Consider the following 25548-nt stretch of genomic DNA (forward strand, 5'->3'; position numbering starts at 1 on the left):
ACAATTTGCGATTAACTACTACTTGTCTACTACTACTACTGCATACTTTACGCTAAAGAAACCCTTCTAATGTCAAAACGTTGAGCCCTTTCAGGACATTTATGCTTGTATTAAACATTTCCCAGTATGCGTTTTAAAGCGCAAAGCATTTCTTTTTTCAGACTATATAGTTAATTAATTAAAAAAATGTACACCTTTTGACAGTATAAGAAATATATTCAGCTCTTAGCTTTATTATGTCATGAAGCAATTTCTTTCAGGTATCAGGAGCTTTTAGACAGGCACTGTCTAACCAAAATAAAAATACTGTGGTAATTAACCAAATAAAATATCCATTTTAATAGAAATAGTTGTACTGTTTTAAGTTTTAAGTGAAGCTGTACCCTTCATTTTTAAACTCAATCTAAAATTGGTACATTTTATTAACAGGCCAATGACATCATTAATGTGCATTTCCCAAACTTCTCACACAAAGTAGTATTTTACACAGATGAATTGTTTATATTATTTGTATTTGAAGTTCAGTTGACTTTCTTAGATTAGGGGGAAACATTTCTGCAGTAATGGTCACTTTATATTCATGGCACGTGCAGTCGGACATCGTAGACAATCTAGATAAAACGAGATGAAGCATGTCACATTTTCTCCACTCATGTGGGTCGGTTTCTTATGCTCCTGTATTGTTATTATTTATTTAGCAGTTATTTAGCAGTATATATGTATATATATATATATATATATATACACATATATACACATATATATATATACATATATACATACATATATATACATACATACATATACATATATCTATACATATACACATTTTGGGATTTACGTGAGGCTGTTATAGTTGTTAGTGTAAAGTAGCTTTTCTTCTCAGATTCTGTCAGAAATCCATAAGTACTAATGTCTCAATTGTATTAAAGTCTGAAGCCAAACCTGACCCCTGCAGGACATTAACATTATTGTTCATAAAGTTTGCTGTTGTCTTCGTGAAAGGTTTTCTGTAGTACAAAAATAAAAACGTCCAATGGGAACATGAAGAACGGGAGAAAACTCTTAAGAGACACTGATTGTGAAAAGTAATATTTAATAAAACAAGACAACCCTTAGAGGATCTTTCTTTATTTATGTACAGAATATAATTAAAACCCAAACAATCAGAGGTACTGCTCTGGGGTTGTTGGTAGTTTAATAGTTGACAGTCTTGGCTGGCCTCGTCTCATCCAGGTCAGCTTCCAGGTAACGGAATCGGCGATGACGACGCAGAATCTCAATTGCCTTTTGTTCTACAGTGGAAGGAGTGATGCCAAGATCCTCCAGACCAGGAAGTCCTGGGTACTTCATGTCTGTTGTGTGAAACTGGAAAACGAAAGCACAGAATTAGTGATGGCGGTATAGCCTCCATGGTTGGTGGCATGGCTAGTGTTCCCAAAACTTCCAGTTTCAAGCTATACCAAGACCTTGGTCGTCTTACCCTGTCCACTTTGTCTGCGGTTGTCCAGGGCTCAAATGGGTTCATTGCAAAAAAATTAGCAGCAAGGCTGAAAGTAGAAAAACAGAAACTATCACATGATTGTACACGGGTACATAACAATTGCACCCAAAAAAATCCCCGCAGTTAGTAACATAAAAGATGCCTTTTCTCTGAAAATGCTGAAAAACATTTTTAAAGCACGTACTGGTAGAGTGGGCGGGGCAGAGGGTAGGGCACAAAGGGTCTGTGTGCCACAGCGTAGATGTACTCCACCAGGTCATGGAGGAGGTACCGGTTGGGACTAGACGACGAGAGAAAACAGGACAAAAACAATTCATGAAGGAGAGCCCCCATCATGTAAATCTGAGCTCACACGTGATACAAACACAGGGCGTGAAACACAGACCAACATGTGATGACAGACACAAGGTTTCCTTTCCTTCAATAGGGCCTCTTCTCTAGAGGTGCTCTCTGACGTTCACTTTATTGCATTTTGTCTGATCCTCGCACTCTCAAACTTATAAACTAATGAAAATGATTCCAATAAATTTGTTTTGTAAAATCAATAATCAAAGTTTCCATTCAAAGACTTCAACACTGTGAACAAAGCTGATTCATCAAAGGTTTTAGTCGTGCACTTTGGAACGACCTGAGGGGCCGTACTAGTGCAAACACTGTAAACATCTGAGACATGTATACCGCTGCAAGACCACGAAGTGCTTTAAAAACTAGTACAAATATTTTACCAGATAGGAGAGTTTAATAACAGCGTCAAATTCAGATTGTACAACTGTTAACTCTAAACCAAAGACTTAAACAGTGGACCATGATGCATTGTGTTTTCCCCTTCAATGCACTTCTTGTGTATCAAATTTCAGTATTTGCTCAGTCTAACCCTAAGCCCAGGTTTTTAAGTACCGACCACCTACCCAACTAATGCATACGTCTTCCCATTAGCATCAGGGTCTCTGACAGCATTGATAATGGCCTTGGCCACATCCACCACCTGAGGGAGAAAAGAGACGGGTTAGCTGGGTTCATTTGGTCATGATTATTGTATTTATTAGAAGGGAAAATATCAGAATAGCTGCCCCCCTTTCAACAAACGCACATGAACAGGCTGCTTCACGGTCTTCTTTCCCATGGATATGAGTGGAACAGCATTGCCAAACCAGCGCATGTCTGAAAAAGGGTTAAAACCACACGGTGCATTTTCACTGGTTAGCTGATAACTTAGAATCAAAAAAGGGAACATTTGAAATACTGTGGAACAAGTGGTCAAATTGTTTTAGCAATAGCTCCACTTGTGCTCGTAGAAGTTGATGAAGAGACGACAATGCCATTAATGCACGAGCTCAGCTGGAGGGCGTCCATGAAAGAGCACTAAATGCACAGCAACCAAATCAGTGAAAAGGAGCGCAGCAACGTTCACCAACACGAGTCACATTCCCAACACCCAGAAACTGACGTGTTGGCCTCCTAGTAGATAACAGCCAATGACTGACTTCAGTCTCTTGCACTCACACAAACAACCGTCTTACTTGCATGATAGTTGAAGAATCTGTCCTCCCTCCCAAAGATCTCAGAGGGCTTCATGATGACGGCTTCGGGAAACTCATCTCTCACTGCAGTCTCTCCTACGGCCTATGGGTGAAAGTACATTTATACAGGCTAACCTTCACTGGCTTAAACATGGCGAAACTGTTCAACAGAAACACAAGTTTAAATGAGCCAAAACAGCCCTTCACCTTGTTCCTCAGGTACTTGGACTGGCTGCGTATGTCAGCGTTGAGGTGAGACATGTGGATGAACTTTGTGATGCCGGCCTCTCTGGCTGCCTTGGCAATCTGCTGAGGGATGGTCACGAAGACATCGTCGTAGCGATAGTTCCTGTGCACAAAAAACAGGAGCAATACTTGCAGTTACACGCCCATTCAGCAATGTCCTCCAACATTCACCTATACCTCGTCTCGAAACCAGCTTAAAATGCCAACATCATAATGCATAAAGCAGATACTTTAAGACATGTTTCCAGTCCGCACATACTTTGTCTCCCACTCTCTGCCGACAAGGTTGATGACAACATTGGAGTGCTCCAAGGCCCGTTTGATGGAGTCTTTGTTCCTGGCATCCCACTCCTGTGACCAGACGGAGACAACACGTTTGCATTTCATTTAAGGCTCTAAAATAAAGTGTGGCAAGATTTCTTTAAGAGACCCGTGTGTCTGTATGCATCTTACCATGAAAATGATCTGTCCGAGATCACCCATGGGCCTCAGGTACATGATGTCATACTGATCAGAACGGTGAGGGACGACAATCTGAGAGCCAATGCGACCTGCAAGAAACATACAATCACATCTTTGGGTCGTTCTCTTACGTATGATCACAGTTTTGTTGAGGCAGGTTCTATAAATCCCTGCTGTGATATGGACCACCATTCAAACCACTTTAGAGTAGGATCTCCTTCATTGGCAACATTACAATATTTAGGTTAAATGTCTCTATTAAGCCTACTTATCATATAAGCTAACTTTCAACTTGTGTGACATGCGACTGCCGACCGAGAAGAGGTTACAAAAAGATGTTGGTACCCTCAGAAGATAATTTTCTTTTTGCATATTTCAATTTGTGTATTTTTTTAAATACTCATTTGTTATCAAAATTGAGGTGACATTTGTTAGAATATTACTTGATAGTAAATGTGTAATATTTGTATGCAGTGTATATTATTGTACTGTCAAATAGACAATACACAAGTATGATATTTCATTATCTTTTAATTAATATTTTTACCTGGTGGGCTTAAGGAGACACTAGCAAACAAATCAGTGTCTGGTGTGGCTGTAAAGGAGTAGAGCTAATTACTTCTTTGCATTATCAATGTATACTTTGTGTGCTATGCAAGTGCATCATATGTGGTTATAGCTCCATCATTCAGACAATTAATACCCATATTTAAATATCAGTGATATTTGATAAGTCATATAGTGATTATTAGTGTGCATTTAACTTAACACCAGTAAGGTTAATCCTTTACCCTATATCTTTCAACTCACCCAGCCTGTTGACCACATATCGACCCAGAAAACCTGTGGCACCAAACACCGTAGCCGCTATTCCACTGGAGGAGGAGCGTCCTCCTTTCCCTTTGGGGACGACAGCATGGTGTAGCTTCCTCTGCTGGACGTTGGTGACGGAGGCAGCCGACAGCACGGCAGGGCAGCAGCTACCTATTGAGAGGAAAGGACCACAGGCAGTGTTTGAGTCACATTATGGAGGCTTGAGGTGCTCTTAACTTGTATGGCATTACACTGATGCTTACTGTGATTTAACCTGGTTCATAAAACACATTTCAATATAACACAACACAGTTCAACATCATCACTAACTACATAGTTAAATCATCTAACATTTAAGCTGTAGAGCTATAACGCTGACAATGTGACACTGAGCTTCTGTGGTGGTATTGAATGCAATGTATTTTTCTATTTTAATGCTTTGGGCACATTGTGTTTTACTCTTTGTGAACATACTACGAATTGATTAGCAAGAAGCATGCTGCCTAACGAATAATCAATGACAGGAACCTTAGAACTGTGCGGGTGGACAAGTACTGCGTGATTTAATAAAGAAAATGAGTCGATGTGAAACATAACAGTCAGGCACTAACGCTAGCTCAGTGTCACCGTCACTGTAAAACAATATATCAATTAGTCGGACATATAAAGCTGCTGTTGTATTTCACAAGTAAAAACATATCGTGACGTTAATGTAACTGTTACGTCAAAAAAACAAACAGCAAGTGAACCACCATAACAGACGCAACGTCAAGTTAGGCCACCGTGCAGGATAATGGCTACAGCTCAGCCTAACTTAACTAATCGTTGATTTATTAACGCACATAGGGATGCAGGTGTTTGTATAGTCAGTAAGCTGATAATATTAGAGTTATTCAAACATCTAAATGTGAGCTACTAGCTAGCTAAAGCCCTTGCTAGGAGGTGACTAGCCGAGCCGGTTAGCAAGGTCACTCGAGCCGAGTGTGTGGTCTAACTGTGAGCCTGGGTTAGCGTGAGTTACGTGTACATATCTGAAATAACAACAATATGTTCCTAGATGTCAATGCAAGCATCACATGTCTATTGTTTAAGCATTACTCACTTGAAATTCTGGGAAGGACACTCGCAGGACGGCTAACCAGCGCTACGGTCGCCATCTTTCCGACTACGGCACACCGTATGGGCCAAGAAGCCAACGTCAATTCACAACAGCGGTACATGAAGTTATAGCCACAGTGCAGCGCACACGCGCAAGGCGAAAGCTGAAAATTGTGGTCCTAACAATACAAAAGGTATACAAACAGACAAAGGTCTTGGAAATGCAACCTCTGGCTTGGCAATAAAAAGTGTGAAAGTGATTTATTATGATCATAAAAAAAGTTTTTCATGCTGTGTTCATTCAATAATTGCCATGAGAAGAAAATCATGATGTGAACGGTGTCTGTTTCGATTGGCACACATATATAAATCAATAAGCACTCAAATACTATTCAAGTGAATGTGGAAAGGTTTTTACATGTTGTATTTACCTTTTTATTAACAAACAATAGCTTTTAAAAATAGATTTAATACATTTTAGAAGACGCATGGTTTTATCTAAACTCTTTCACATAATTTGACACGCAATCCGCGCGTTGCTGGCGTTGTCGGGTATTAATGGCTTATGCAAGTCATTATAATGAGGGGTAGGCCATTATATTACATTAGATCGTCCTTGGCCAAGAACAGGCTATCTATCAACATACATCTCTCTCTGCTATGTGCCTGCTCTCTGCTATCTCTTCTACAGCCAAAATCGTTTATAACTGACCACAAACTATGGAGTCTGGTCTGGAGTGTGCCAACAGAATAATTATAGGTTTATCATTTCTAATTATAATTATTAGACCTATTAATAATACCTCAAAAGCTATTTTGAATTAGTATGTTTGATGCACTCAATGACTAAAAGTAAAGAGTGTCCAAGCCAATCAGAGCTCCTGTTGCTGTTTTTCTAATGTGTAGGTGGCACACTGCTACATATAGAGAGAGCAAAGTGAAAACTGCAAATGTTAGTCAATGCAGTAATAATTGGAGAAGTTATTAGGACGGAATATGATAAAGAATGGAACAATAATAATAATCTAAATGTAATCATGATTATACGATTATTGTACAATTCTTATTTACAATAAATATTTTTTATTTATCAGTTACTTATTTAGCAACAGGCAGTGAAAACTATTACTACATCTTAAAAGTATAAGTGAGAGCTTTACTTTGCATTATAACAATATGCCAACAGTGCCTCATTATCCTTTCAAGTTGAAGCATGGAAATAAAAACACAAAAATTAGGATCAGTAATACAAAATATGAAAGCATATGCCCTTTAAAACAACCTTTTATTTCATCATAAAAGACAAAGAGACATACAAACGTTTACGAGTACAACATAACCTTTCTTATTTCAGCTGCAATCCACTCTCTTGGGATCGCTTGTTGCTTAGCTAATAGATAGAGAGGGCACCGGTCTTACACATCTAAATTGAATCTCTGTTGGCGACTTAAGACATAACTCCACTGTAAAAAGATGGTATGTTCTGTAACATTAGACGAGACATCATTTTGTCAAATAAAAGGGATTCTGGCAGACTAGTCTCAACCCTTGTTGACAGGTAAGAATCCAACGGTTTCTAATCCAGGTGTACACACACAATAGTAAAGTGCGAGATTTCTAATACTGCAAGGCACAAACTATCAATAACTGGATTGTCTTTTTGTTTCTAAAATAAAAAATGTTATGAATAACAGACATACAAAATATTTTCATACAGTGACAACACAACAAGTAAAACCTTGTCTAAACCCTCGACAAATATCTGAAATATTTTCTTAACATGTGTTCTGTATTACACATACACAGTAAATTACAGAAAAAATATATACAACTAATTATATTACAATTAAATAGTTTGTGATTGTTAAATAAAATTGTTAAACAAATATGAAACATAGGATCAAACATATTCCATAATAAATACGTGAAATCATCAATAATCAATATGTCATCAACTGAATTCTACAATTAAAAAGTATATGACAATTATTTCTTTAACATGATTTAAAAAAACATATTTTGGCTCAGCCTTCATTGCACACACTTCTTAAAATATTTTACCATTATCAAAGTTATGCTAAATGTTTAAAAGAAAAAAGAATAAAATGCAAAACCAAATATTTGATACATTTTATAACCATGCAGTGTGTACTACTGGAAAATGAGAAAAGTAAAAGTGTTATGTTATAACCTGTTTATCAAAGATTTCAATGCCCAGCAAAGATTGGGTTCAATACATAATACAGGAGACAGTGGAGAAGGTGATGCTGTACTATGAATTTGGTTTTTAATCATCTATATTCAACATGTGCATTCTAATGTGGCAGACAGCTTGTTATCTCAATTGTGACACACTTAAATAAAATGCCTGCAACTGCACCTTAAGTCCTTTATTAAAAAAAAGTACAACTGTTTGATTGACTTCACGGTCATACAAACTCAAAGTTTCACAGAATAAAAGAATACACTATGACTGTATACTTAAAACAATAAATAGAGGGTGACACTCTTTGCTGATGATCATAGTGTCCCCTCCATACATCTATATTGTGTTCACGGCATGTGGGAACTGGTTTGCTCCCTACCTTTCAGTTGAAAACATCCACTTCTTTCCGACTTGAAACTCAGAAACTGAGACTTTTCCTCTGGTTCGGGCGTCTCTAACATGTTGTTTTTGTGACGTCATGTAGACACAGAAACAACATGGCAGTATTCGTAGTAAATGGATCTTTAAATATTCTATATGTGCAGGGCCAAACAAATGGCACTTTCTTTTCGCTGTCCATTTACTTCCACTTCACCATCTCAATCACTCTCAGGTGGGGAGTGGGACACTGAGCCTAAACAACAGTTCTCACATGTCATGAACGCAGCACGATTCCCCTTTGACTGTTATATGATAGGGGGCAAACACTGAGACTGCTCTTGGCTATCTTTTCTCTCTGTGCCCATTTCCTCCTGAGGCTTGATGATAATGTGAACGGGCCTCTCTCCACCTCCTTCTTGCTGCTTGGTATCTGTGGACAGCTTCCCCTCATTCTCGCACACCTCCTCCTCCGCTGAGGCCCCGATGGGCCGCAGACGCTCGGCAGTGGCCATCTTTGTTGCTGTTGCTGTGCCGTCTCTCTTCAGCTTGTCAGTAGTGCTGCTTTCGGAGCTGACCTTCTCCGCTGTGCCAAAAAAAGACATTAAATGTCAGCTCAAGGTGAACTATTTGAGCTGTTTGTTGTATCTATAATTGTTACTTTTACTTAAAATGTCCTGTAAATATGGGTACTATCCTAAGTATATAGTATGGATGATGAAATGGACTGTACTCTTACCAGGCTTGCTGGTCGAACTGTCTGAGACCTTCTTCACTGTTGGCTTGGTTCTTGGCCGGACTTTGTTGAAATTTCCCTCCAGGATCCACTCGTGCTGTAACCCCTCATCTGGAGTCATACGTTTGGTCGGGTCCCAACTGAAAACACGTACAGAAAAAAAAACGTAAGTCTGCTTGTACAGATTGTTGTTTCATCTTATCATTGTTATGTCCTGTTCTGGTAGACAGTCAAGCAGATGTTTAGAGTGAACATACGTGAGGCAGCGTTTGATGAAGTCTAAGAACAAAGCGTCATTCGTCTTCAACGCAGCTGACAGCTCCTTGGAGTTGGGTCTCCTCTTCTTCCCCTTGCTATTGATGATGTTCCTCGGGTTTCCTTTTGAGTCTGCACACAATTATCAAATGATATAATCTCGGCACATTGTTCCTATAGCGTAGTCTCACACCTTCTGCAAAGCACTGGCCTAGTTATTCATTTATCTTCTGATAACGTTTAGTGGTCTACATTGTTTTCTATAAAGCACGAATGAGATATTAAAAATATCAGAATAAATTCTCACCAAAGAACAGCCTTCTCCTCGCAGCTGACTGAACAAAATCATTTGGAGGCATCCCAAGAACCTGTAAGTCAAAGTATCAGGACACCTTAACAAACTGACGCAACTCAACAACCACATTGGAAAATTGTTGTGCGTTTACATTTCTAAATAAACGTCTTTCCATGTCGTACCTCCATTATGCAGGCTATCTGCTCCACTTCGCTCTCTCCTGGGAAGATAGGATAGCCTGTGTAGAGTTCAGCAAGGATGCAACCCAGACTCCACATGTCAATGGCCATGCTGTATGGGTGACCCAGGATGACCTCTGGGGAGCGGTAGAAGCGGCTCTGGATGTAGGTGTACACTAATGGAAACGAAAGAAGAGACTGTGAGGGATGTAAGATGGACATTCTGTGGACCATTTCTTTGACTATCCCGACATAGTTTTGTTACATATTCTCTCAGTTGAGCTTTACGCTCTTACCTCTTTGTTGTTCATAACAGCTTGATCCAAAGTCAACCACCTTGATGTTCCCCGGCCCTCTCTGAGACAGAAGGATGTTCTCCTGTTGAAAAGTAGAAGCAAAAAAACCTTCAAACAAGTTGCTTTTATATAATGCAGCTGCAATATAATATTGTTCCACAAGATGGAGCAAAATCCACACTACTGTTCTGGGGAATCAATTATCAACAGCAGTGCAATGATTCAGTGCAAAGGAGTGGTCCGCATCAAGTTTTGTTGACTATATTCTAAATTCTGTCTTATATTCTATAGCTCAAAAAAAGGTTCAGGTATTACAGAAACTATGAAGTCAGTACCGGTTTGAGGTCGCAGTGGATTATCTTTTCCCTGTGCAGCATCTGCAGGCACCTGAGAAGAGCATGGGTGAACCGACGGATGAGAGCCAGACTGAAGCCCTGGAAGTTGTTTTTTTTGATGAGCTCGTACAAGTTCACTCTGATGAAAGAAACACACATGATGTCTCGTTAGTTCACGATGCTGTTAAAACATAAAAAGACTGATAGGATATATTTTCTTTACAATAATCTCTATCTAAGTACTTCCTTGCATAGCAGAGGGAGCTCAGTACGGATTCACTTATAAAAAGATGCACCACAAGGAGAACTGTTACATGTTCCTCAAATAAACGCTCCGCTAAGTTTGATGTCACTCTACACTTTACATCACACTTGATAAAACATCCACTGACTGAGAAGCGCACACGTAAATGATCCTTGATTGTCCACCTACTATTTCTTGCTACATGTAATAAGCATATACTTCTTTAGACTGTGTAACTTGAGCCTTCACACCATGAAGCAAGAAGGGGTAAGAGATAGGGCTCTAATCAAGGCCTTAACTAAAGGATTCGGTGACAGTAATGCAAGACAAGGTGGCAGTCCCAGACGTCCTCTAAAGGTCACTCAGCCTGAGTGATACACAGTACTATCTCCCTTCAAATAGATATCAGTTGCATCCCACGCTGCAACACAGATGGCTGAAGGTACACAGGTGATCACTTAACTCCTGATTGACTGTGGTCACGTAGTGTTAGAATGAATGAATACAGACAAGTGCCTTTGGTAAGACAGTACAGTGACCTAATGGTGCTGTTGTATTATTGATTAATAGTAATGTCTATATATTCTCCTGTGAAACTAACCTATGAACATGCAGGCCTGCTTGCTTGCATGCAGAATACGTAGTAAGTAAGTAGGTAAGACAAACTGAGCTAGGTGCAACACTTTGTCTGTAAACAGGTACCGAAGTCCACAGTCACCAGACGCGTACTAACCCGAGAAGCTCAAAGGAGATGCAGAGGTGATTTCGGAAGTAAAAGTACTCCTTCATGTGGATGACGTTGTGGAGGTTGTCTTTGTCTTTCCTTTTTATCACATCCAGGATCTTCAGCTCAACCAGAGCTTGGTGATGAAACCTACAGAAAAATGTACAGGTGTTAGGTAACTGGAATACAAAAATATTACCTGAGATTTCAACACCATTTTATTTCTGAATTTCCAGGTATTGCAGGGCCAGAATGAATGATGTATATGTCTTTAAGCTCTGACATTCTAAATAGTGATAAATAGCAGCAGTCTTTGGAAATGTTTGACTATCTGAATATTTCTGCTGTTGATTATCTCTTTGTTTGTCCCTGCACATCAATCCCTGGATATGTCTTTATCAACCAAACACAATCCTCTCCATGGAAAGATAAGCAGAGTTCTCCTGAGGCAAGCACTTTGCACCATTTTGTTTTCTGCATTATTGAAGTGGCGGTTAAGACCGATGACTCCTGCATCTAACCTACAGGACTCGCAGGTAAGATAACACCACGGGTTCCGACTTCCATCATGCTAAATCAAGATCTCAACAATTTGACAAGGGTTCGCGGCCAAGGCATTTGGGATATCAGATCTCAGATGAATGCCACAAATGGACTCCTTGATTGCGATGAATAACTTATTATATAGAGAATCTATTTATTAAACCATAATTTTAAGATCTTTTCCAGGAAAGGCCCAAACAAAAGGTGAATTGGTCAGAATAAAATGAAACAAATCTGAATGAAATATGTGAGTGTACTCGTACCTTTTCTTATTGCGTATCATCTTAATGGCTACGAGTTCGTTGTTCTTGTGGTCCAGGCATTTCAGGACCTGCCCAAAGGAGCCTTTCCCAATCACTTCAAGCACTTCAAACCTGTATCCTATATGGTCATGCAGCACCTGAACAAGCAAAAGGAAGAGCACTGTGAATATTTGAGCATTATGCACTGCATGTTTTTACTGAAATAAAAAAATATCCATCACTTAATAATAATAATAATAATAACAACGTGAATATACATGTTATTTACTCGATGACAACACCGTTGATGGGCTGTACACCATGCTCACTCACACTCATCTGCTGTGCGCTATAGTTTCAACTGTACTTTGCTATAACTGTCAGTTCAAGCTTGCGACAGTGAGGTGAGCCTCAATAGAGTCTAAACAGTGGTCAAGTCGCTCAGCCTCAAACAGCTCATTCATCACACATCGTTTAACAAATAACTGCCTGTCAGTCGGCTAAATATATACAAGACAGTTCAGCCTGTTCTCACCGTGCTGGATGACCTTAGTTCAGTTTATTGTGTACAGTATTAAACAATGAAGTCAGCCCAACAGACCTGCTGCTGGATTGAGGTCATATGAAGGCGTCTGGTCATGTACAGTTCATCTTACGCAGGTTGAAAGCATGCATGCGTGTGTGAAATGATAATTGATGAGTCTTCACATTTTCAGTTAATCTTCTTATTTTTTTAATTATATAAATTTCATGTTTCTACACAATTGACACATGTACGTACTTTTCTGAATAACCATGGGGCCATTTATAGAACTATACTGGTGGTTTGCAAATCAACAAAACTATGACTTTAGTTCTTGCTAGCACTTTATGAAAACTGACTTTCTTCAAATCTGCTCGAGAGATACAGCAAAACAATTCCACATGGTGAACATTCAGTCACCTTTATTAGCAAACTCTTTGGACGGGGCATTCAAGTGCCTCTGGGAGACGTTATCAGGTAAGACTTGGGAGTTGAAAAACAGTAAACTTTTTCAGTCCAAGATGCTTATTTGCATCTTTTACATGATATTTCTAGAAAGTTTGCATGCCAGGCTTGAGTTTCAACACTTTGCTTGTAATTGTTTAACCACAGAACAATAACACAACATATGAATTGTTGGAAGAGTTGGAGTATCTGCGAGATTGGAGCTGCTTCTTCCCCGGACTGCAAGGGCCGTGTGGTGCTAAAGACACCATACAAGCTGCTTAGCAGAAAACAGTAAAAGAAAATGACTACTAAAAACTAAAATGTAACTGTAAAGGCCTCAGGGTTTGACCCTTGGGGTTTTCGTAAGACTGCGCCAGCCGAAAAACGGCTGCCTGAGCGAATCTAGTTCCGCTTAATGCAAGGAGGACACAGATGGTTCTTGTTTTTTTGCTTACAGTTGCGTGTCTGAGGGAGAAGTTCCTCTAGCACACTGACTGGGCCCCATGTCACAGTTCCCCTTATCAGGGGGCCGATCACACACACCCACAAGCATGAAACATATCAAAAAGGACCACTGTGTTAAGATTGCTCGATCAATATTTAGGATGATTAATAGTGCATCCATAGAGGCTTCAACGTGTAGGCCTGAACCCATTAAGGTAACGTGCGCCAGTTAGGCAAGAGAGTACACATAACAAGACTACTCGATTATTTTAATCATAGGCTGGGCAACAAACTGTATTCTGATTTTGCATTATGAGTTGTATTATGACTGATATTATGTTTTTATGATGTTGTCCTTTCTTGATCTTTTATGAGTGAAATGGATTAATGTCATACCCTGAACACTGTTAAACATATGTTTGTACAGAAGTTATCACAAGGGAGCAAGGGGGGGGTGCAAGAAGTCCTGGGTACAGGGATGCAGATAATGTGACCTGATTACAAAGAAAACGAGGAAGTCAGGGTTCAGACCAAGGGCAGGTGCAGTGTGAGACATTCGTCAAATCACAAGACGGCTGTCAAAAGGCAACTGCCAAAAGAGGATCTGGCCCCCTAAGACAGAAAGGAGGGGGACAACAAATCCCCCTCTTGAGAGTATAAAAAATCTCGATTTTTAAATGTTCGGGGCACTAGTAGGGAAGGTAGACATATAGTCTTTTGAAGGCATAAGCCTTAATTTGCTCAGGACTTTTTGTAAACTCCGTGTCTCACTGAGTGTCAGAGGTTTTTCAGTCTTTTCAATTTTGTTCTTTACCTTATTTGTTATCATTTTTGTATGCATTGGGACCTAAATAGGAAACTTGTAATTGGCAGAAAATAAATAAGTAAACTTTTAGCGCTTCGTCAAAGATTCTTTTTCCATCACATCGGTGACTTCCAGCCTCCAGCCAGGAAAACTGAGAGAACTGAGGCCTGAAGGACAAGTAAGGGATCTGATTTGTTCTCTTAGATTAGGGTATCTTGCTGCAATATACTCCTAATATTTCCTGGTGGAAGATTTGAGAGAAATTAGGCCCGCAGAGAGTCGGGGATCTGATGTTTTCTCTCAGATTAAAATATAATTACTCTTATATAGTAATTGTGTTTAAAGAACCTGAAATAAATTAGGCCCAAACCAACGAAACGGGTTGCCGCCATAGGCTCGCAACCTAGTGTAACAGGGGAGGGGATCAGATTGTTTATTTCAGAATAAAATAATTATATTGTGAATCACGCTGCAGCCATAGAGTTGCAGTAGCATATAAATAAAATGGAAGACGACCGACAAACAGAATTTAGCTCAGAGGCGAGCGAGGAAGTCCACCCAAGAAATCAAACACCATACTCGGCAAACCCAGAGAGATTAAATCCAGATCCCCACGACTACACGGATCCAATTAGCTATTGTAGAGACATGGTAAGACTCAGGGATCCATCCGCTCCGCCACCGTATGATCCAGAACAAGCCACCCTAATTTCGGTGCTTCAAGACCAAGAGGAGACCGGCACCACAGCACCCACTCCCAGACGTAATGTCACGCAGACAGAAATCAGCCGCTTAACGAATAATGTAGGCAGACTGACATTAGTCCAAGGCAGAGTACAAGACCTAGACCTAACCGACCACCCGTGTGTAATGATTAACCCGGCCCCTCCCCCTTCTGACCTGGGTGAGCCCAGCCCTGCGCCAGCGGTCCTTCCGAATGTTGTGGGCTCTGCCCCACCCGGGTCCACGGTCAAGGTGGGTGAAGATGCGAATAGCTTGAACAAACAGGTACCGGAGGGTACGCGTGACTATGTCTGGCCCCCGGAGCGCGTGGATATGAGGGAGCTCGAAGGACAGCGCGAGCGGCATGACCGCTACTCATACGGTAACCAGACCAGCCTGGGGTGGGGGACCCAACTCAAGTTCTTCATGGTACGCGAAGGGGATCCTATACGGTCGGTGACGGACTGGATGATCGGTCTGAGCTGCAACTGGATGTGGCTGGCCTATGCGGCCATGGGCCCTAATCGGTACCCGCACACCGAGACCTGGGACTGGACTATTCGTGGCGTGGTCAGGGCTCCTTGGATGCTGGGGACTAGTGTCCTGGTGGGTTTCCTCCCGCATACTCGGGTACCGGTCCGGTTGGGCCTGGCCAGGTGCGCGGTCTGGCGTTATGTTCACCCCGTAGGACACTGGGCCCGTGTGGCCTGCATAGACTACAACGAGGAGTGTGTGGAGGAGTTCGTTATATGGGACTACCGAGTCAACCGCCGACTGTGGCGTCTCGGACATGAAATTCTGACCTATTGAGTATGGCACGTTACCGTGTTGGTGCTCATGAGACCCTGGACATTGACTTTTCTGCTCTGCTGGAATGGTGTATCGGGTGCCTTGGGACAATGTATGTGTTTATTGATGTGGTGAGTGATTTACTTTTGGTGTAGGAAAAAAAAAAGAGAGGAAAAAAAAAAAAAAAAGATTTTATCTGTTATGCTTGTATTTTTATGATTTTGTTTCAATGAAGGATGAGGTGGGTTTTTGATTTTTCCTTTGATGAGGTTTTGACGAATGGTCTACCGAATTTAGGTTGTGGTTTTGTTTTTCTTTTCTTTCATACTTTGTTTCTGTTGAACTTTTTATCTTCTTATTCCTGTTCTGGATATTTCGAGGTTATCGATCAGGGGTCCGTGAATTCGGTTCCTGTGCGATTTTATATGTGTGTATATGATGTTCTGTTTTACATGTATCCGGGGCTATCCGAGAGAGGGTGTTAGAAGAATTAGCGAATGAGCCCGGATAGTGATGACGATGGTTGATCTGGGAATTAACTATCTCACTGTGATAGGCAGTGCTGAAAGATTTGGTTCAGTGGAGGAAAGTGTTGGGCGTTTATTTGTGGCCTATGGATTGCCGGTGGAAGCTACTCACAATTCGCAAGAGAGGGTGTTGGAAGAGTTGGAGTATCTGCGAGATTGGAGCTGCTTCTTCCCCGGACTGCCAGGGCCGTGTGGTGCTAAAGACACCATACAAGCTGCTTAGCAGAAAACAGTAAAAGAAAATGACTACTAAAAACTAAAATGTAACTGTAAAGGCCTCAGGGTTTGACCCTTGGGGTTTTCGTAAGACTGCGCCAGCCGAAAAACGGCTGCCTGAGCGAATCTAGTTCCGCTTAATGCAAGGAGGACACAGATGGTTCTTGTTTTTTTGCTTACAGTGTCGTGTCTGAGGGAGAAGTTCCTCTAGCACACTGACTGGGCCCCATGTCACAGTTCCCCTTATCAGGGGGCCGATCACACACACCCACAAGCATGAAACATATCAAAAAGGACCACTGTGTTAAGATTGCTCGATCAATATTTAGGATGATTAATAGTGCATCCATAGAGGCTTCAACGTGTAGGCCTGAACCCATTAAGGTAACGTGCGCCAGTTAGGCAAGAGAGTACATATAACAAGAATACTCGATTATTTTAATCATAGGCTGGGCAACAAACTGTAGTATGATTTTGCATTATGAGTTGTATTATGACTGATATTATGTTTTTATGATGTTGTCCTTTCTTGATCTTTTATGAGTGAAATGGATTAATGTCATACCCTGAACACTGTTAAACATATGTTTGTACAGAAGTTATCACAAGGGAGCAAGGGGGGGGGGGTGCAAGAAGTCCTGGGTACAGGGATGCAGATAATGTGACCTGATTACAAAGAAAACGAGGAAGTCAGGGTTCAGACCAAGGGCAGGTGCAGTGTGAGGAAACTTGTAATTGGCAGAAAATAAATAAGTAAACTTTTAGCGCTTCGTCAAAGATTCTTTTTCCATCCCACCGGTGACCTCCAGCCTCCGGGAGAGGGGACACCTCTTCGGGGACGAGATCAACCCCTGCAGGTAAGCAAGGATCCATGCACAGCCACACGACTGATTGCTCCTTCAGCACACACCACATACACCTGTTTCTAAAAAAGTAGGGAGAGATCCGTGGGATACTGGCTAGAGCTTAATATCTGTTAGGCTCTGATCCAGGGGGTAATAAATTAAGAACAGCTTCTACTTTATGAGAACCGGGAAAAATATTAAGAATTTCTAAAAAGACAGTTGACTGTTGAGATTAAAATTGAGAAGTTGATCGTAGACCAGATACTCAGTGTTAACTTAAGGTAATTAACTGGCGAGATCAAATAACTTTGCACAAAGGTTAAAAGGTTCATATTGGTGATTTATTACTTTGTGGTGAAAGCGACATCTCGTCGGGGATTCTCTTAACTAATCAGTCCAAACAGAGGCCAACGATAAACTTAGGTCAGTTGAGTGGAATAATAATAGAGGTAAATCAGAGGGGCTCCGGCCCGCCTCCCCCTTCTCGCCGCGCCCCTGCGGCACAGGAGCCACTCACCGGGGGAGACCGGACCTCGGGACAAGAGCCCCGTTGATCACCCTGAGGGCAGACGGGGATTCTGTCCCTCGCCGCCGAGGATCCGAGTAAGGGTGCATGCAGTCACTCCGAAAGATCCTTGGTCAACCCCTGTCCGTCTCGGACGGAGAGCCTCTGTTCATTTGTAAACCATACTTGTGATTAAAACTTGGATTCTGATTAAAAGGGAAAAACAAGAAATTTTAAATAAAAATAAAAACTTATTTTTATTAATTAAAATTTTTCTTTAATATATATATATATAACAAAAGGCGCGCGGAAGTATAGCTTCGAAAACGTAGCGTGCCACAGAATAAAAGAAAACAGACTTAATGTTTTGCGACAGACCAACCATCTTACCCTGACGTAGCTTCCATGCTCGTCATCGTATCCACAGTTCTGCGGTGTGCCTTGGGAACCCTCGATCTTCTGAGAGCCCAGACCGAGGAACCAGATCTCTGCGTAGTCCATGATTTCCTCCTGCTCAAACTCTGTCAACCGGTCCTGGAAGTTCTTCAGTGCCTCTGCAACAGAAAGTAAGAGGAGGAGGGTGCGATGAGTCACTATCATATTGATTACACCTCTGCCAAGAGAGGAGGATTGTGAACAATCGTCTTCAATGCCGGCATGCTATTTTTACGGCATCAAAACGAAATGTTACTTAGTTACAAGCCTGTCTTGAAACACCCCCGAAAGATTCAAAATGTCAGATAACGACTCTGTAATTCTCTTGTATTGTATTCTTATCCACAATATCATACCGATGGGGGACATGGGTAACTTTTGTCCCTCAAATTCCTTTTCTTTCTCCAGCTTGTTGCTGAAAATCTTGCTGTTGCGGGAGACGGACACTTTATCCATTGCTGCACCAATACGCATGCTGAATTGCTGGGTATGCTTCGGCCTCTCATCCTGTACAATACACACACACAGAGACAGCAGAGACCCTTTGTAATTATGAGCAAATAACAGATAAAGTAACAACATTTCACAGTCCCTGCGTTTCTCAGTTTTGAGTTATATAAGCTACAGAGAGAAATATTGATGCTCTATTCTTTGTTTCCATCAGAAACATCACAATGCAAAACGAGCTGCCACTGTAGGATATCACAGGCTGCTGGTGTATGAGGGCCTCACCGGGTGTGTCTGGTAGTTGTTTTGGCCCACTTTGTTGGCAATTTGGGGCAGGATGTTGTCCGACTGCTGGTGTTGGTTTTTGGCATTGCTGACCACCACCTGGACCACCGGTGGCTCAAGCTGAGGCAGGGTCCCTACACCAGGGCCAAACTTCTGTAAACCAGAGGGATTGTTTAAATGTTACTGCCTTGAATAAAGAAATTGGAAACAATAAAGTTACATGAAAACACTTAACAGAGACACAAATAAAGCAGTGTGACTAAAGATTTTTATGAATTCAGTCTAATTCAGAAAAAAAGAGAATAATCAGGAAAATCAACAAAGCAAATGGCCAATTTCCACAGCTAGAAGGCTTTTAAGATCTTTTCCGGTAGGGAATAGCCCACTGTGTTTCAATTAATTATTATTTTTTCACTGTCGCTAAAAGCTTGTTACAAGCCCTTGTCGGGCTCCAACTCGTCAATTGTGGTTTGTGTTCTCAGCTCGCGATCTACATCCTTTTCACATGCATTTCATCTGCGGAGGCTCAGGTGACCAGGAACCCCAGCGAGCGGCGGCTGGAATTACTGATCAGGTTGAGAGTGAAATGGGGACAAAGCCTGTGAGGCTGGGTACTGACACAGTCTGTCCGTAGTGGCTCTGTGGGGGAGGTGAAGAGCAGCAACCTGCTTTTCACTGGCTGCCATGCTGCTTGCTCTGACAGCATGATTACATGTGTCACAGCCTGGCAATGATGGGCAAAATTAGACCTCTGTCCTGTGCCAAGTTCTCTGGGAAAAAGGAGATATCCTATGGACGAGTATCTGTGTCAAGAAGGGCGTTATACAGTATATTGTAAGACATGTTTTCCCTTACTGAGCTGCAATCCCACTCAAATTTCAGGTGGAAAATTCAAAACAGAGCTTCCTCTACATCCTGCGTCCTTTCATGTAGCCTTCAGCAATGTACTGCATTAGCAACATAATCAATTATTTCATATAATAATTATTAACAGCATTCCAGGGAAAAAAGCTTTCCCCATCCATACAGTAGATAGTTTGTACATCTCACGTGTTAGGGGCTGCTGCAGGATCTGCCAACTTGGTTATGACGCATAGAGATAGGGCTAAATATAGTTGCCAGCACCTGCCACAACAGGCAAAGGAAGTAAACATAGTTACATACCTGTACATAACCGGGGCCATGCTGCTTAAAGAAGCTGCACTTGTATCAATGGAAATCTGTGATGCGTTACATCACATAACCACATATGTGCAGACAGATGTCTACAGCTGCATTTATGATTTTCTAAGGAGTATGTCAATATAAAAGACCTGAGTTGTGACTATCACCATTTACATGCTTTAGTGAGGCTCTTCTTTTTCAACAAGCTGCTCGGTTAATGATCAAAACAATATAACAAGCATCGATGAGGCATATCCAAGCCTTTTATTTCTAATAGGAGTAGCTCACTGCGTGTGTATGAAAAGAAAATAGCAATGTTGATGAAATAATTCAAGTAAACCTCATGTAAGTCCAACACTAAACAGAAAAGCTGCCCTTGTTGGTCCATGTTCTGGTTAAGCGCTCTGCTGCTACAGCCTCTTGCTGGGGGGAAGCGCTGACCTGTGAGCAGGATCGGTTTGATCCAAGACGGTTGCCTTCTGCTGGGAGTCTGTGAGGGTGAGGGAAGGCCTCCGGTCGTGACGTCTGTGGGAGGAATGAGAGCAATTCATTAAAAACCACATCAACTTTATTTTTTCTTCTTGCAATGATTTTCATACAGCACAATTAACAGCATCATCTCTGAAGTCAGATTTAGGATTTCTTTTAAGCCAAGAGGCAACCTAAAGCAGTCGTGAATAACATTGAATAATAATAAGTCATTGCTTCTTGTGTTCATGCTGCCTGGATTCTCCAGACTCCTCAGAAACACACAGCCTGTGGGCAGCACAGCGAGACGAGCAGAAATAATGTACTATGATCCTAAAATAGATTACTTCTGCAAAAACCCGGCAACCATGACCCTCTCGCTATCCAGTGTTCTCTGTATACCCGCTGGTTTGCGCAGGTCTGTGAACATGTGTGTGCATGTCCATGTGTCTGGCTGTGGGTGTACACGTGCCACCAGGCCTGTGCACACTACAGATCCCCTTTCCTAAATGTATTAAAAGGAAGCGATAAATAAAGTAATAACACAACAGTTCTGGATATACTAAAGTAGCATACGCATTTGGAATGACTCTCTCTGACATCAAGGCAGCTTGCGCGTGCCTTATTGATGTGAGCGTGCAGCTGCGTTGGGCGACACCATATGGGTGAAGTAAAGCTTAGCCCCGTATGGGGATACGTGCTAAACTCACTCTGCCAGCCTGCATTGTGGGAGGGAGGTGGTCCGCAGGTGCTGGATAGGAAACGGCTTCCCAATCATAATCTTACACCTACTCAACTTTTTTCATATTGAATGACTCATTTCCAAGAAACTTATAAACAAATCTCTGGCAAACACAGGATTTAAAGTGGGGCTTATGTGTGATTCTTTGTTTTAGAGCTGTTGATTAAGTCAACTAATCGATTAGTCGACAAAATCGTTAGTGTATGTCGACTAAGAATTTCTGTGGTCGAGAACGGCCCTAATATACACAAAGAAAGGTTTGATACAACAGTGTAGTCATGTTACAGGAGCACAGTGAGTGACAGCAGGAGCCATGTAGGTCACTGTGGCAGGTTGGCTTCTAAAACACTGCCTGTTAATGTCTGCTGTAAGCCTGGCTAATGAGCACTTAGCCAGTGGAAACCCAGTGGCATCATAACATATGCCCACACATATTTCTGTATTGCTCACCTCTGTCCTTAGAACCTGAAATAATGAGATTTTCTTAAGAGCCAGAACACCAATATATAGAAATATCATTGTCTGTGCCTAAAATTCATGTTCGCACAAGAAAGCGATTGGATACAGTTTAATTACATGATACAGTAAATCCATCTTTTCCTGAGCTATAAATACAGTCCATTTATAAATATAAATATAAATAAAGTTACATGAATAGATAGATGGATGGAGGCGAAGACACAGAAACAGATGCCAGGAGCAATGCCGACTCTGCTCTGTGTGACTCGGGGGTCTTAACTGGAGCTAGGATCATATCAGTGTGCGGGCAGCTTTGGGTCCTCAAGGGTCAGTTGGTCAGAGGGTCAGCAAAGCAATAAAACCAGGAGTAACATCAACAAGCTGTGAAACTGTGCCCACTCACACTATCAGCTGTCAGACAGCATGTCTTTTTTCAATGTACTGTATAATCACACTGCCCTGTTATTTTTATTGCACACAACAGGCTGTTTCCTGTTGGCATCAAATGTGACCACAAAATTAAGACTAGGCTTTAGGATTATTAGTTTGTCAATGCAAACATTCCATAATATCTAACTTTTGTTACAAAAAACAATAAAAACGCTGAAATTCCCAAATTGGCAAGGTTTAAATTTGCAACAGTTTCCATGTAAGGTGTGTAAAATACACCAGAACGCATATAGAATTCTGTCAGCACCACAAACACTGAAATAGAAATGGATCAGATTTTTCATCACAACTTGGCACGTGGTCTGGAGAAAGGGGGCAGAATACAGCATAAGTAATCAAGTGGGATATTTTGTAGAGGAGAAATGCAAATAATTCCAAATTGAGAATCACTTCACATTCTTGGCATGTATCGATAAAGGCAATTAGAGAAGTGAATGGTTGACTTTTATTTTAGTTCATCATTGTAAAAGGACACCTGCGGAGGGTTTCTCCCAAAATGGAATTAGCCTGGAGCGAAGCCCTGTATCTGGGCAAAATCAATTCTTATTCCATGGAAAAGCAAAAATAGGAAATCTGTAAGTTAACTTTGAGGAATGCTAAAGTGATATCATAAGGATAAGGATAAGGATGTTTATTGTCATTGTAAAAAAACATACAACGAAATTAAGTTGGCGACTCATCAGTCAGTACAGCAGCAACAGTTAAAAAGTGTATAAAAACATTAAGACAAGACGATTTAAGCAAGACATTAAATAAACATATAAAAGATAAAACACAGGCATCAATGTCTTCAAAGTGAAAAAGGTGCTAAAGTGTCGTATTATTGTCATGGGAGATAAAGTATGGTTATAACAACATAAAAACGTTCACTGTCACCAGCCATGACATTTTGTTTTATAATGGCATGGCTGCTGATCATTTGGCCATACATTGCTTTCAAATCTACCACAATATGAACCAGAGTACCACAGTCACGCTATAAAATAAACACAGGAAACTACTATTTACCAGCCATCCAAGTCGCTAAAAAAAAATGCCTCACCTTGTTATTTATTTCTGGCAACATGCTGTGTGCTATCGGTGTCAGTCTTTACAGCGGCTTGACAATCCAAACACGGAAGAGAGTTTATAAAATCCAACAAAGAGTCATAGCATCCAACTCTGTCAGTCCAAGACGCACTTTCCACAACTTCGTGAGGAGGACTGAATAAACACTGACGAGTACAATCCTGATGACTGATCGATATCCACCGACCCAAACCTGCCGTACTCCTGGTTTTACGCGCACGGGGCAAGTGCGCTGTCGTCAGAGAGGCGATTAGCGAGCGAGACAAGCTGTCGAGGGTCTCTGCGTCTTGGCGCGTTCTGCTAACACACCGACAGAGCCACCTGTTCAGGTTACCGCCGCTGACAGCTGGGGATCTCTTGATATAGATGTGGGGTTTTTTTCTTCCGTGTTCGCTCTCGTCCACCTACACCATGCGGTGTGACTGATGCGCTCTCCGACACCGACGCTTTACAGCGAGGGTTCACACCGACGCAAGCACGTCGTGGCCACACTTATTATACAGTAACTGTTATGTAGGTCTGCTCGCTGGCAGTACTGTTAACAAATAATATCATATCACGGGATAATTTGTATTAGTTGTATAAAAGCTTTTGAATAACAGGCTCCCTGTCTCTTAGCTCCATCAGATATGTTTAGTCAACTACTGTGTCGCTGAGGACAATAATGATGAAATTGAATTCCCTATTTTGATTTATATTAAATGCAAAAACAGCCAGTGAGATGGCAGCTTCCCTTGTCAAATTTCAGGTCCGGGGGCTAGCAAATCAATTCTCAACCTGCAGGAAGCTTTCATTTAACCAGGATGGTCTCCTGAGATCGAAATCTGTTTTCATAATTGGTCCAGGAGCTAACACATAGTAAACATGCACCAAAAGAAGAGTGATGAAAAAAGGGCATTGGACGTCTTATTTGAAACTGACCACTATATTTTCTCCAGTCATTCAACAGAGTTGATGGACGGCCAAGGGATTCCGAATTTTTCTCAGAGGTAAGACTTGTAACAAGAGAACAGACACTACAGTTTTGTGTTGCTGTCATGATGCATATGTAAGAAGATAATTGTTTTCCAATGACGAATCCCCACTGGAAGGAACAAGTCAATTGCTCCATGCGACAAGGAGCCCAGAACAAGTAAGCTACAGGAGATAAATATGATTAGATGGCAGCTGTTATACAACAGCAGTGGCCACTTCAGTAATCAGCCTCAGCACAGGATGAGCAGCCATCGAGGAAGCTGCACTTGCCCTCCTTATTCCACTCTCCTAATCAATTCCAATATTCCATAATGTTCTGTTGCGTTTAATAAGTTTATATCTACAATAAAACACACAAGTTAAATCACTGGAGCTAGAGCAGACGTATGTAAGGTGCTGCTAACAAGCATGCAACAACTGGCACATGATTGCAGGACTGCTGTGATCGGCCCCTGCTGGTGGAGGGGCCCTTGAGGAGAAACAGAGGGACGACAAGAGGGGGCCAGGGGCCACTCCCAGAGGTTGGAGGCTCCTTTAAATCTGGCCTGATTAATAATGATAAGGGCTGCAGCAAGAGGCCTTCATCTTATACAACCACAACAGAACAGACTGGAGGCTATGTGCTGTAGCAGTACAATGTGCATCTAATTGCATCTCTACACTGCAGGACAAGCATTATAGTGAATAGGATGTATTCAATTATTATAGAAACAGAAATATTTAGTTTAATGTAAAGATTTTCAGTTTATATGTAGTATTAACTGGGGTGACATTCCCCAACGGTGTTTGGGTCTCTGGAAAGGGGGATCCAAAAACACATCTGCAATTGCCGCTTATTGCCATGACTGCCGTCGAAAAGAATCAAACGGAGATCCTCGAGATGTAAATTTAAAGAATAGTGTGACATTTGACATTGAAGCCGGAGAAAACACGGGGAAACATGCAAACTCCAGACAGAAGAGCCTGCCAGCAGGTTCGAACCGTGAGGCGACATTGCTAACCACACCACTGTGCCACAATATGACATAAACAACAGTTTGAAAAAATATAATCATTGACATGCAAATGAATCGCATACCATTTAACGCCATCTGATAATCAGCAAACTCTACCATCTTCACGTAACACTCTCCTCATCCGTTGGATACCCAACTG

At 41.4% G+C, this 25548-nt stretch overlaps 2 protein-coding genes across 2 annotated transcripts; both read right to left on the reverse strand.

The window, feature by feature from the left end:
* Window positions 1-1115: 1115 nt before the first annotated feature.
* Window positions 1116-5711, reverse strand: ndufa9a (NADH:ubiquinone oxidoreductase subunit A9a). The gene is made up of 11 exons (XM_079162196.1): window positions 5648-5711; window positions 4543-4716; window positions 3724-3821; window positions 3530-3621; window positions 3232-3373; window positions 3025-3127; window positions 2595-2665; window positions 2413-2489; window positions 1689-1784; window positions 1484-1550; window positions 1116-1368 (listed from the first exon to the last, which is right to left on the reverse strand). Exons 1-11 carry the CDS (start codon window positions 5700-5702, stop codon window positions 1198-1200), a joined length of 1146 nt encoding a protein of 381 aa, XP_079018322.1. The 5' UTR covers window positions 5703-5711; the 3' UTR covers window positions 1116-1197.
* A 1239-nt stretch (window positions 5712-6950) lies between these two features.
* On the reverse strand, window positions 6951-23808 carry dyrk4 (dual-specificity tyrosine-(Y)-phosphorylation regulated kinase 4). The gene is made up of 14 exons (XM_079162403.1): window positions 23393-23808; window positions 20673-20756; window positions 19068-19220; window positions 18692-18842; window positions 18291-18454; window positions 12098-12234; window positions 11301-11441; window positions 10324-10462; window positions 9989-10070; window positions 9696-9868; window positions 9526-9586; window positions 9221-9350; window positions 8967-9103; window positions 6951-8813 (listed from the first exon to the last, which is right to left on the reverse strand). Exons 1-14 carry the CDS (start codon window positions 23414-23416, stop codon window positions 8536-8538), a joined length of 1854 nt encoding a protein of 617 aa, XP_079018529.1. The 5' UTR covers window positions 23417-23808; the 3' UTR covers window positions 6951-8535.
* Window positions 23809-25548: the final 1740 nt, after the last annotated feature.

The sequence above is a fragment of the Pholis gunnellus genome (genome assembly GCF_910591455.1).
Source record: "Pholis gunnellus genome assembly, chromosome: 7".
NCBI classification, from domain to species: domain Eukaryota; kingdom Metazoa; phylum Chordata; class Actinopteri; order Perciformes; family Pholidae; genus Pholis; species Pholis gunnellus.

Excerpts from the sequence above, each read along its gene's own strand:
- dyrk4 (XM_079162403.1), bottom strand. The coding sequence starts at position 23,416 with ATGTTGCCAGAAATAAATAACAAG. Across the intron at positions 20,757-23,392 it reads TGCCAGAAATAAATAACAAG|ACGTCACGACCGGAGGCCTT; the intron begins GTGAGGCATTTT and ends TTCCTCCCACAG. Across the intron at positions 19,221-20,672 it reads CAAACCGATCCTGCTCACAG|AAGTTTGGCCCTGGTGTAGG; the intron begins GTCAGCGCTTCC and ends TCTGGTTTACAG.
- ndufa9a (XM_079162196.1), bottom strand. The coding sequence starts at position 5,702 with ATGGCGACCGTAGCGCTGGTTAGCCGTCCTGCGAGTGTCCTTCCCAGA. Across the intron at positions 3,822-4,542 it reads ATATGTGGTCAACAGGCTGG|GTCGCATTGGCTCTCAGATT; the intron begins GTGAGTTGAAAG and ends TGTTTCTTGCAG. Across the intron at positions 1,369-1,483 it reads CCGCAGACAAAGTGGACAGG|TTTCACACAACAGACATGAA; the intron begins GTAAGACGACCA and ends TTCGTTTTCCAG.